Source organism: Mytilus galloprovincialis, chromosome 2, assembly GCF_965363235.1.
Source record: "Mytilus galloprovincialis chromosome 2, xbMytGall1.hap1.1, whole genome shotgun sequence".
NCBI lineage: Eukaryota > Metazoa > Mollusca > Bivalvia > Mytilida > Mytilidae > Mytilus > Mytilus galloprovincialis.
Genome location: NC_134839.1, coordinates 28,378,499 through 28,390,864, shown reverse-complemented (window position 1 = coordinate 28,390,864; position 12,366 = coordinate 28,378,499). Strand labels below are relative to the sequence as shown.

At 31.1% G+C, this 12,366-nt stretch overlaps 1 protein-coding gene and 1 long non-coding RNA gene across 4 annotated transcripts in view; one reads left to right on the top strand and one right to left on the bottom strand.

Annotated features, from left to right (window-relative positions):
* LOC143063306 (zinc transporter ZIP4-like) overlaps window positions 1-12,366 on the top strand; it is a 40,215-nt gene that overhangs the window by 24,211 nt on the left and 3,638 nt on the right. For all 3 annotated transcript variants that reach the window (XM_076235369.1, XM_076235368.1, XM_076235367.1), the window contains exons 3-11: window positions 92-206; window positions 1,275-1,534; window positions 1,780-1,954; window positions 3,043-3,218; window positions 3,600-3,693; window positions 8,247-8,350; window positions 8,553-8,646; window positions 9,170-9,322; window positions 11,931-12,118. In XM_076235369.1, the coding sequence (XP_076091484.1) occupies window positions 92-206; window positions 1,275-1,534; window positions 1,780-1,954; window positions 3,043-3,218; window positions 3,600-3,693; window positions 8,247-8,350; window positions 8,553-8,646; window positions 9,170-9,322; window positions 11,931-12,118 (1,359 nt within the window). The remainder of the gene's footprint in view (window positions 1-91; window positions 207-1,274; window positions 1,535-1,779; window positions 1,955-3,042; window positions 3,219-3,599; window positions 3,694-8,246; window positions 8,351-8,552; window positions 8,647-9,169; window positions 9,323-11,930; window positions 12,119-12,366) is intronic.
* Window positions 3,217-6,540, bottom strand: LOC143063307 (uncharacterized). Its single transcript, XR_012974990.1, has 3 exons — window positions 6,349-6,540; window positions 4,019-4,095; window positions 3,217-3,456 (listed from the first exon to the last, which is right to left on the bottom strand). It is a non-coding gene; the product is annotated as an uncharacterized LOC143063307 (long non-coding RNA).

The window sequence follows — 12,366 nt, the reverse complement described above, 5'->3', positions numbered from 1 at the left end:
GAACTATCAAACAACTATCTAATAGCAAATAGTGTGTATGAGACATTTTCTGTATTCTTGTAATTATTTCCTCTTATTATTGTATTTATAGTGTGTGAGTGCCGGTACAATATTTGATGAATTGGATTTGGATCCAGAAGAAGATGTCCTTGATATCGACACTGTGGATAAAATATCACAGTTATTGGTCTATCATTTCATGACAGGTATTGGCTTTATCCTTATGTTTAAGGTAGCACAATACAAAGATTTTTTTACTTCCAATCACTAACCTTTGAAGTGCTGTAACTTTCTTATGAATGCATAGAAAATAATAAAAGAGGTATACATAGATAGATAAAAGATTAATCTATTAAATGAATGCAATATTTTTATTATGCAATCATTATGTAATCAATTCTTATGTAATAAGTGGCAAAATCTTGGTAAGTTCACTTGAATGAATTTAGCTCTATCATCTCTTTAACTATACAGAAAAATTTAACGAAATCTTAATCAACACATCATGGGCTTCAAAAGGGTGTCTCAGATTGTCTCTATGGTATTCCATTCTCTCATAAACCTCTATTAGTGTAAACATCCTAACCACATAAAAGATGATAATGTTTAATTAGGTGTAAACTTTGTTCTATACATTCTATCTGAAATCTGAGACACCCTTTTGTAGATAATGGCCATAGGAACAACATATAATAAAATCAACCCTCTAGGGATACCTATGCAGAAGCTAATTTCATTTGAAGGTGGAAATTTAGTGAAAAATATTTTAGATACAGTTAACATTATAATTGGTTACATAATTGTTGCATAATACTAATATTGCATTAATTTGAAAGAGTAATCTGTTAGCTATCCAAAACTACCACTTTTATAAATTTTCAAGCATTATTAAGAAAGTTAAAGCATTTTAAACTTGGGAGTTGGAGTTATAAAATCTTTGTATTGTGCTACTTTAAATCAAAATTTGAAAGAATTGCAAATATTTCATAGGAATGTTAGAAATTCACACAATTATATATTGATATATCCATATGTATCCGTGCTATACTGGGCTATGATTTCGTACTCCTTTCTATTTTGAATAAGTTTTTTTGTGATTACATTAAGATGCTCCATAAAGAAAAGCCGACAACATGTGGTTAATTTTGTGTGTGTTTTTTAACGAAATTCTTCTGTATTTGTATCATTCGAATGAAATTTACAGTGGAGATATTTTTTTTTTTATTTATCGATTTCATGTTTTGGTTGTAAATTTCCTTTTCTTTCTACTACAGGTGCCCGAATTCAGAAGGACTGTCGAATTTTCCCGAGAAAATCCTATTTTAGGAATAATTTACTCACGTATATGGATGCCGTCAATGATAGCATTCCCAAAGAGGAATTCGTAAAATTGATGGTCACCCTCAAAATTGCTTCTGGAATGGAAGAATCACATGACGATCACTTGCACAGCAGAAGAAAACGAGACTTGACAAACGTGATTGATCAGTCAATAATACATAGAAGGTCAAAGAGAGCCACAACAAGCGCCCAGGTATACACACTTTAATTCTTGCACTGGCAGAGCTTAAAATTAGTACATTTCACGACTGTATATCTTTTTCATATATTTTTATTTAGAAATACACAATTTTGATACGTGAATTGAGTTTAATTCATTAAAACGTTTTAAAATTTAAAAAAATACAAAAAAGTTTAGATTGAATTATTATGCTTATTGTCAGAATACTATCTTACAATGGCCAAAGAGCATTAAATAATGATGTGGTTTTATTTCAGAAAACCTGCTATTCTCCAAACCAGCTTCTTGCTATTTACAACTCGCAAACTGGAAATACAGTTTCTAAACAAAAGTTCATGGAATTATGCCCGTCTCTACTTTATCAACAAGTATCTGGTTCCTGTTCTGGTTTGTCAAGTACTCCAGTAACAAAAGCAATTGGTGATGCAGAAAGTAAGTTCTTATCACGTGATATTGGATTTAGGGTTCTTTTTAATTTATGTTGTAATTTGATAAGAAATGCTGATATATGACCTTTTCCAGTCTTGACAAACCGAAGCACTATGTTGAATAAATACACTTCTTTTCTAGACCTGTATAATACTTGGAAATGTTATATTGATAAGTCGAAGCTTACAGAGATCTACCCAAAAGTTTAAAGATTTAGAACCGTAAATGAAATATTGAGATAAACATGGTCAATTTAGAAAACTATAAACACAGGAAACATTTATTTTATCATATAAGTCAATATTATTAATTCGTATATTTTAACAAATTTGATTCGTTTAGGGATAGTCACATGTTAAACTATATTTTCGAAGGTAGAGAGAAAACGGCGGATAGCAAAAAGCATATTGACCGGCAAAAAGCATATCGCACGGTTATTTTTAGAATATCTAAAAACCGATATACTTTGTGACGTCATGTAATGAATTTCAGGATATTGTTAAACGTTTTGAAACACATGATATCTGTGATCGATTATTTGACGAAAAAAATCTTCAAATACATAAGATGTCTAAAAAAAAATTAAATGAAATAACAACTAATATGTTGTTATTGTCAAGGAAACAATGTAATATCTATAAAATCCCAACAAACCTAGAAATGACGATTTTGATACAAATATGGTCGAAAATTAATAATATAACAAATATAGCCTTTGTATGAGGTCAATACAGGATATATCGACCCAAAGAAGTATATCGACCTCGGACTTCGTCCTCAGTCAATATACTTCTTTCAGGTCAATATATTCTTGTATCGACCTCATACAAAGGCTATATTTGTATACTAGCATTTGTCTCTGTAAAATTATAACTTTTATATATGCATTAAAAATAAAGGTTAAACAAAAATTCAATAACAAGTGCCTGTGATACAAGTTAATGGTGAAATTAAAACATCAATGTAAATACTAAGGTAAAAAAGGTTTTTAAATGAACAAATATGTAAACATTATTTTGAAACATTATAAAAGAAAAAGAATATACAAATTGAATACTAATAGTTTACCTTATGTTTCATTCTGCTTCCAGGATATGGATATGGCTCGTTTGCTGTATTTCTGGTTTGTCTTTGTTCTGTGCTCGCCGTCCTGGTTATACCATTAGCCAAAAGTTCAAAGACCTGTTTCCGTGCTGTAATGAACCTGTTCTTAGGATTGGCTGTCGGAACATTGACCACCGATGCTTTGCTCCATCTTTTACCAACGGTATGCAGTGTTCAGTTTTATTTACACTTGTTTGTTTGATTGTGTAATTATATACATTTGTTAGATTATATGCAGTTAGATATTTATATTGTTCTTATAGATGGGTATATACTGTTACAAGTTATATATGATCACTTTCTTTAAATGTTTCTCTGTTACATACAGAAAAAACACAGACACACAATGGATTAAAAAAAGTCATGCCTCGCAAAAACATCCATCTGGTTATTATCAAGATCTGAAAAAGTATAAAACTTCTACATTTAGTTTCCTTTTTAATGCCCGTTTTCATTTTTGAAGTTTTCTTAATTAACGAAATTTGATCCCCAATTTATGTATATTTCATGTTCGCAAAGCATTTGAAATTTCGTATTTTTTCAGGCATTTGGACTCCATGGTCATAATGAAGAAGAGCATGCACATGGAGAGGATTTCATGGAAAAATATATAGGATTTGGATTAGCAGCCTTAGCAGGTAAATATGAATATGTTTTTGTTTTGTTAAACGGATATCAATTACTTGATTTCGTTCATTTTAAATGTTGTTACACTCTCTCATTCCAATGAAGTCGCAATGTCTTTATAACTGTGTAATAATTTACATATTTTATATTAAAAAGAACTTTCACTTTATGCAAAGTCCTAATCAACATATTATGTCCAGAAATTTGGTTGTGCCCATTTTGATTGATAACTGATTTACTAGAAGTGATTCTGAAAGAGTCATTTAGGATCATATACTTTTTCTAGTTCTTATTATAAAGTCAATTATAAACATGATTTTGTCAGATATGCCTTACCCAACACTTTATTTGATATCTGATGGTAGAACGTTGACCTGTTTTTCAATCGACAATTCAAAGTTTTATAATATCCTCTGAAAAATATAACACATTGCTAAGTAGTGCATTGAAGGTTGTTTCTACTAATTATATTCATTCAGTTAAACTTGGCCATTAGAATTGTGTTGGATTTTAATTTGCCAATCTTTTTGAATCTGCTCCCCTGAAATTACAAAGTTAAATGTTTTGAATATAAAATTTACATATAGAATTTATACTGACAAAACTGTCTTCAAACAAACCTCGTAGTTTATTATGTGTGACAATCTTTGGAAGAAACTATACAGCAAATCATACGACATAGTTTCGTTTTCTTGTCAAAAGTAAATTACTGACGATTAAATCTCGATTGAATATGCATTCAAGAGTAAAAAAACACCCAAACAGAGTTTTTCAACCGAATAAGATTTTACTTGTATGATATGCATGTATTAACTGACATTAAAATCAGACTCTATTAAAATATAAATGCAGGATATCAGACAAATTCGGTTAATTTACAGATCAGGCGTTTTTTTTTTTTTTGACATGAGACCGCGAAAACATTTGTGAATTATAATTTAAAGGAAACTGAAATCGTCTTTTATTATGAATTCTAATTTGTAGTCGTCCATTTGTGTCGAATGCAAGAAAAATATCTAGCTTTGAAGTAGACCTCGTGTTGTAGTAGTATCACTGCAGTTTCGACTATTTGATTGTATGGTCAGTCCAATTTTACTTTATGGGTCGGAAATCTGGGGTCATGAAAATGTTGACATGATTGAAATTTCAAAGTGCACTTGAGTTTCCTAAAAAGAGTCTTGAATGTTAGATCAACAACACCAAACTATATGGTCTATGGGGAAACTGGCAGATTTCCATTAAAAATTAATATCAAAACTAAATTACTATGCTTTTGGTCAAAGCTAGTGCAAAGTGGTAGTAACAAATTATCTTGGATCTTGTATCAGTTAATGTATAACTTACATAACTCAGGCCAATACTCATTTAAATGGTTATCTTCCCTGAAACAAATTTTAGATGATACAGGATTTTATTTTGTCTGGAATGCGCAGGGTGATATCAAAAGGTCGGATATTAAAAAAGAAATAAAACAGAGATTGGTTGGTCAATTCGGACAGAGTCTATCTGCTGATATGACAAACTCATCTAGAGGTGTGTTTTATGCTTCATACAAAACAATATTTATTTAGAGCCATATTTACTCAATCTTAAAGTGTCAGATCGATACATCGACAGTAAATTTATATGTTCAAATATCAAAATCCCTATCGAAGTTGGTCGGTGGAAAAATACACCAAGAGAAAATTGTTATTCTCTTGTAGCCTCATACGTGTGCCTAAGTTGTAATAAATTATCTTGTCTTGTCTATGAAATTACTGAAATGTTGGCTGTTTATCACTACATATCACTTAAAATTAAAGACCTTGTTAGGACATTTTCAATTTAATCCCGTGAGAAGGTCTATGAATTCTGCTTCATATGACACCAAACAAAGTGTACAGACTGGGTTTAGTGTCAGTTTAAAATTACAAAGTAAGATATTTCATTATCTTAGACAAAATAGGCGAATCAACTAGGTTTTTGGGGGGATTAAAAGGCAATGTTAAATGTCATATGGTGGATCATTCAATGGAACATGAATTATAGAAGGGTGAAGTGTATACTCTAAAGTTATGATATTTTTTTACGTTTGCTTTTCTTTCTAAAAGATCATGACAAAATAGAGCATAGGTTATATAAATTTTCTTAAAGGCAACAGTAGTAAACCGCTATTCAAAAGTATTAAAACCGATTTTGATAAATTATGAAATGTCGACAGATAATTCGCAATTCATGTATTGCATTTAAGCACTTGTGTTAATTCAATTTATCCATTCATCATTTACCATTTGATGACTTTTAAAACTCCAATCAGAGCAACGCAAAAGTACAAATATACCTTTTACATACTGAAAAGCATGACCATTTACCTTTTCAAATGTTAAATATTTTTTGCACTTTGATGATAAGTGATTAAATCTTATTCATAAGAGGAAAACATCATGTGTTACTTAATCAAGTTAATGTATTACCTACAAATATATTTTTAACATATGCAACGCTAATCAACAGAAAGGTACACACATGAACAATTTGTGTTCAGCAAAAACGTGATATTTTTATTATTTGTGGTGACTTATTGTTCATTGGGTTATGTATTTTTATAGATATCGTTTATTTTATCTTTATCGTGTACACATTTACACATGTTTTACACATGTCACTATAATGAATATTTTACTTACTCACTACTTGCATGCCGTTTGTCTTTAAGCTGTTTTCTATGGAAATGTCGCTTTGTATTCGACTTATGAGATTGATTACCCCTATGGTATTTTTCGCCTCTCTATTTTGAAATCAAATCTCAATAATACTAGTAATATGCAAACTTTTTCTAAAAACATATTTCGCCTGTGTATCAGGACGTCACAAAACGGATGTATATATGTGTATTCACGTTTTTCTTTGTCATACATCTAACAAATGAAATAAGAAAATTCACAAATGCTTTGATATCTTTTAATTTTTGAGAACCTTGTGCCAAACCATTTAAATAAGCTTCACTTTCAAATTGCAATTGAGATATGGTTGACAATAGAAAAACTTTCCATCCAGGACCACAATTTGCGAGCGGATATCTTCAGTTATAAGGTGTTGCTCTTTAACAAATAACAACATATACTTTGAATAAACTCATAAAGTAAGAAACAACGTTAAAATGTAAGAAAATCAACCAACTGCTTTATTCAAGAATAATACTTAGAAACTGTAAGTAATATTAAAGGGTCGCTAGCGGCATGTTATCACGGAGTAAGAGTTATAAAATTACATTAGTCCGATGAGGCTATCAAATTAAATAAAATGGGATGTGGTAGGATGACAATGAGAAAACTATCTACCGGAGCTAAAATGACTTGGATGTTCACAATTATAGGTCATCGTCTTTTTGTCAGCTGTCATATAAAACATTTTGTTCTAGTCAGAATTATATTTTATTAAACATGTTATTAACGAAAACGTATGCGATATTGCCACCTCACGTTTAGCGGCCAAAGATCAATCAGGTAATAAAATTCACGATCATAGCTGGTCCAATGCACCTGTTCTCATCCCCAATGTTATCTACCCTACGGACAAGTTGTTTCGTGTTTATATGTAATGACTTTGACTTGTTATGGTATTTACCTAATTTACTTGCACAATAGACATCCTGAAAGTGACATATTTTGTCAGCTATTCAAAATTACTTTACATGAACAGATTGCCGTCAAAGGACAAGCTATTTTTGATATACAATTTATGTTTATATTATATTTTGTCATGATTTAACCGGATACTTTTTATGTGTATGTCGGTTATGATAGCACTTTGAGATTGATGAAATATTTGGAGTAATTATATTTTTGGTAATACCAAAATTTGTTTTTGTACATCATATGTTTTTTTTTAAATACATTTCCAATCAGTCGTGCTTAAAAAAAATATTGATGATTCATAGGGGACTCAGACGTCAAAACCTGAAAAGGCGCCAAAGGACGTCGATACGAAACATATAATAATACTAAAATGGTGGATTAAAAATAATAAAAAAAAACAATAAAGAAAGAAAGTCAAAACTTTAACAAACCCTAAACACGGGTTTTTACTAACAAAAAAATTTAGTAATTTTTTTTAAGTAGGTTTCAATATTAAAGTAATATCACTTATAAAGTATAAAACAATAGTGCCACAATGATTGCAATATCCATATAATATCAATATTGTCATCAAACTAGTAGATGTAATATCCTGTTGGATTTGCAGTCCTTCAGCACAGCACTGATGTCAACCTAATAGTAGTAATATCCATAAAAGGGAATTCGTTTTTTCTGACCACTGAATATGGAAATGTCAGAGTAAAATCGGACGATGTTGGCCTATTGGCAGTTATTCTTCAGATTATACTGATGTTATGATTATTTAGCTTCACAAATAAAAACATTAGAAGTTTTTCAATGTTTTTTTTTTTTTTTTTTTTTTTTTATTATTATTTTTTTTAATCTAAATGTTAACGCGCGTCTGGCGTACTAGATTATAAGCCTGGTACCTTTGATAACTATTTACGCATTCAAGTATATGACATTCTTCTCTCTATTTATTACAGGTATATATGGATTTTACTTGCTGGAGTTAGTGATGTCGTTCTACAGAAAAAATCCAAACTCCGCACATGGACATTCACATCTACAATATGAATTAGATATTAATGTAAGATACTACAACAATTTGAGTCCTTGTCTTTTTTCACATAATTATATCTATATCTAACAATATTTTCAAAGACAAAACGCCTAAAATGAAGCGTAACAATATAGGATTTTGTGACAATTTTCTTTTGTATTGCTGTTAACGTTTTCAACGCCCTTTGTTAAAAAGGAAAGAATGTAACGCATTAATAAAATTCTTTCAGATGCCAAATGGTAATGTGACGGAATCAAAAAAAGATTTGTATAACAGTCAGAATGATATGAATAATTCTATACAGTTTGAAACAGGTAACAAAGGTAAATATTACTATTGTTAGAATGTTAAAAATGTTATATATACAAATTGTTCAATTTAGTGTACAAAGAAACTAACAAACATTAACAAAAACAAACCAAAACAGTTATACAACCTATAATGTGGGGGGGGGGTCTATTTGTTAAAAAAAATCTAAATTTGACTTTAGTAGCTAATCAAGGATATTTCTCATATAGTGGAATCGACTAAAATGTAAAGTGAACAACCAAATTTTTAAGACAAACTTGCCTTTGTGAAAGGAAAATCATTGCAAAGTCATCACATTATATAAAACATGGGCATAATTCATGCTAGAGCTCTGTCTATTTTGAGAATGATATCCTCCTGGCGGATCAGCCTTATAATCTGATTTTAGATACTGGTAACAAAGTGGCGAAAACACGTATAAAAATTTGGAAAACTGTAGACAATTCACTTCGTTATTGATAGACATGCATGTACTGTTTGAAATATCAAAAAAGGAAATAAACAGCATCCATAGTTTGTTCACTTTTATATTTTCAGGTCTATCATCATTATCTTTGATGGTGTTAATTGGCGATGGTATTCATAATTTTGCTGATGGTCTTGCCATAGGAGCTGCATTCACTCAAGGCAATGCAGTCGGAATTGCTACCAGCATAACTGTGTTTTGCCATGAATTGCCACATGAACTAGGTATTGATTGTTAGATGTTGGTGCTAATTTAATATTTGTAAAAATCATGAACACATTACTGTGGATTCATTTATTTTCGTGGGTACCAATTTTCGTGGATTAATAAAACTAAAATGTTGGTGGATATTTAATTTCGTGGTTCTGATGAAATCTTCATAAAAGCCTAAGAAAAATTGGTATTCGTTGAACATTTAATTTCGTGGTTAACCGGTTCCCACGAAATCAACAAATATTGGTATCCAACGAAAAATAATGAATCCACAGTATATATATTTATTGCAGGAGTAAAAAATTCTGTGTGTATTTTTTTGTTCACACAAAAATGATAAAATAATAAAATTTGATCCGGCTATAATACTAGTGAGAGGTTTAGCTAGCTATAAAACCAGGTTAGATACAACACTTTCTACCTAAGTGGGTACATAGTTAGGAATGTGACAGATGTTATCCACATTTCGTTTGATGTATTGGAGCTTTAGATTTTGTAATTTGATGAGGGACTTTCCGTTTTTAGCTCACCTGGACCGAAGGGCCAAGTGAGCTTTTCCCATCACTTGGTGTCCGTCGTCGTCCGTCGTCCGTCGTCGTTAACTTTTACAAAAATCTTCTCCTCTGAAACTACTGGGCCAAATTAAACCAAACTTGGCCACAATCATCATTGGGGTATCTAGTTTAAAAAGGTGTGGCGTGACCCGGTCAACCAACCAAGATGGCCGCCATGGCTAAAAATAGAACATAGGGGTAAATTGCAGTTTATGGCTTATAACTCAAAAACCAAAGCATTTAGAGGAAATCTGACATGGTGTAAAATTGTTTATCAGGTCAAGATCTATCTGCCCTCAAATTTCAGATAAATCCGACAACCTGTTATTGGGTTGCTGCCCCTGAACTCGTAATTTTAGGTAATTTTTGCTGTTTTTGGCTATTATCTTGAATATTATTATAGATAGAGATACACTGTAAACAGCAATAATGTTCAGCAAAGTAAGATTTACAAATAAGTCAACATGATTAAAATGGTCAGTTGACACCTTTAGGAGTTATTGACCTTTATAGTCAATTTTTAACCATTTTTCCTAAATCTTAGTTATCTTTTACAAAAATCTTCTCCTCTGAAAATACTGGGCCAAATTAATCCAAACTTGGCCACAATCATATTTGGAATATCTAGTTTAAAAAATGTGTGGCGTGACCCGGTCAACCAACCAAGATGGTCGCCATGGCTAAAAATAGAACATAGGGGTAAAATGCAGTTTTTGGCTTATAACTCAAAAACCAAAGCATTTAGAGCAAATCTGACAAGCGGTAAAAGTGTTTATCAGGTCAAGATCTATCTGTCCTGAAATTTTCAGATGAATCAACAACCTGTTGTTGGTTGTTGCCCCTGAATTGGTAATTTTATGGAAATTTTACTGTTTTGGGTTATTATCTTGAATATTATTATAGATAGAGATAAACTGTAAACAGCAATAATGTTCAGCAAAGTAAGATTTACAAATAAGTCAACATGACCGAAATGGTCAGTTGACCCTTTAGGAGTTATTGCCCTTTATAGTCAATTTTTAACCATTTTTTCGTAAATCTTAGTAATCTTTTACAAAAAATCTTCTCCTTTGAAACTACTGGGTTAAATAATCCAAACTTGGCCACAATTATTTTTGGGGTATTTAGTTTAAAAAATGTGTCCGGTGACCCGGCCATCCAACCAAGATGGCCGCCACGGCTAAAAATAGAACATAGGGGTAAAATGCAGTTTTTGGCTTATAACTCAAAAACCAAAGCATTTAGAGCATTATCTGACTGAGGGTAAAATTGTTTATCAGGTCAAGATCTATCTGCCCTGAAATTTTCAGATGAATCGGACAACCCGTTGTTTAGTTGCTGCCCCTAAATTGGTAAGTTTAAGGAAATTTTGCTGTTTTTGGTTATTATCTTGAATACTATTATAAATAGAGATAACCTGTAAACAGCAATAATGTTCAGAAAAGTTAGATTTACAAATAAGTCAACATGACTGAAATGGTCAATTGACCCCTAAGGAGTTATTGTCCTTTATAGTCAATTTTTAACAATTTTCATAAAATTTGTAAATTTTTACTAACATTTTCCACTGAAACTACTGGGCCAAGTTCATTATAGATAGAGATAATTGTAAGCAGCAAGAATGTTCAGTAAAGTAAGATATACAAACACATCACCATCACCAAAACACAATTTTGTCATGAATCTATCTGCTTCTTTTGTTTAATATTCATATATACCAAGGTGAGCGACACAGGCTCTTTAGAGCCTCTAGATAATTTTTTTTGTGTGTTCAGCTTTTTATTGAAAAAGGGGGGGGGGGTATTTTACTTTTAACTGAAACTAAAAATTTGTAATAGGATTATCAAAGTGTATATTATCATTGAAAATACTTTCACATTGGTTACATTCCTGCATTCCAGAAAGACCCAAGAAAAGATCCCACTGAAAATGATGAAAAACAAAATAACCAATTTCTTTTTTTTAATAAATGAAAAACATGGTCATATTTTTGTGTAAATTGTAAACACTCACTTAATATTAGCATTATACCACCTTTTATTGTTATAATTAAAATCTGTTTCAGGTGACTTTGCTATTTTGTTAAAAAGCGGATTGAGTATAAAGAAGGCAATGTTATTGAACTTTTTATCAGCATTAACTGCATTCATTGGATTGTATGTTGGACTGGCAGTTTCAACTGACGAATCTATACGGCAATGGATATTTGCTATAACTGGAGGACTTTTCTTGTACATATCTTTAGTTGATATGGTATGTATCTTTAAACTTTTTAAAACAAAGTATCTGCAGTGATAAAAAAAATATATACTGGAGTTAAACATCTTAGAGCAGGTAACCAACGATGGAGTCTTATAAAAGTATACATTACGAATTGTTTGTATGGAGCGTAACAATATATAAGTGGCTTTACAGCATGATAAACCTCATGATATAAACATGTGAACAACATCTGAATTTCTGTAGCAAAGCCCATATATTTGACATACATTAAGTGTGTT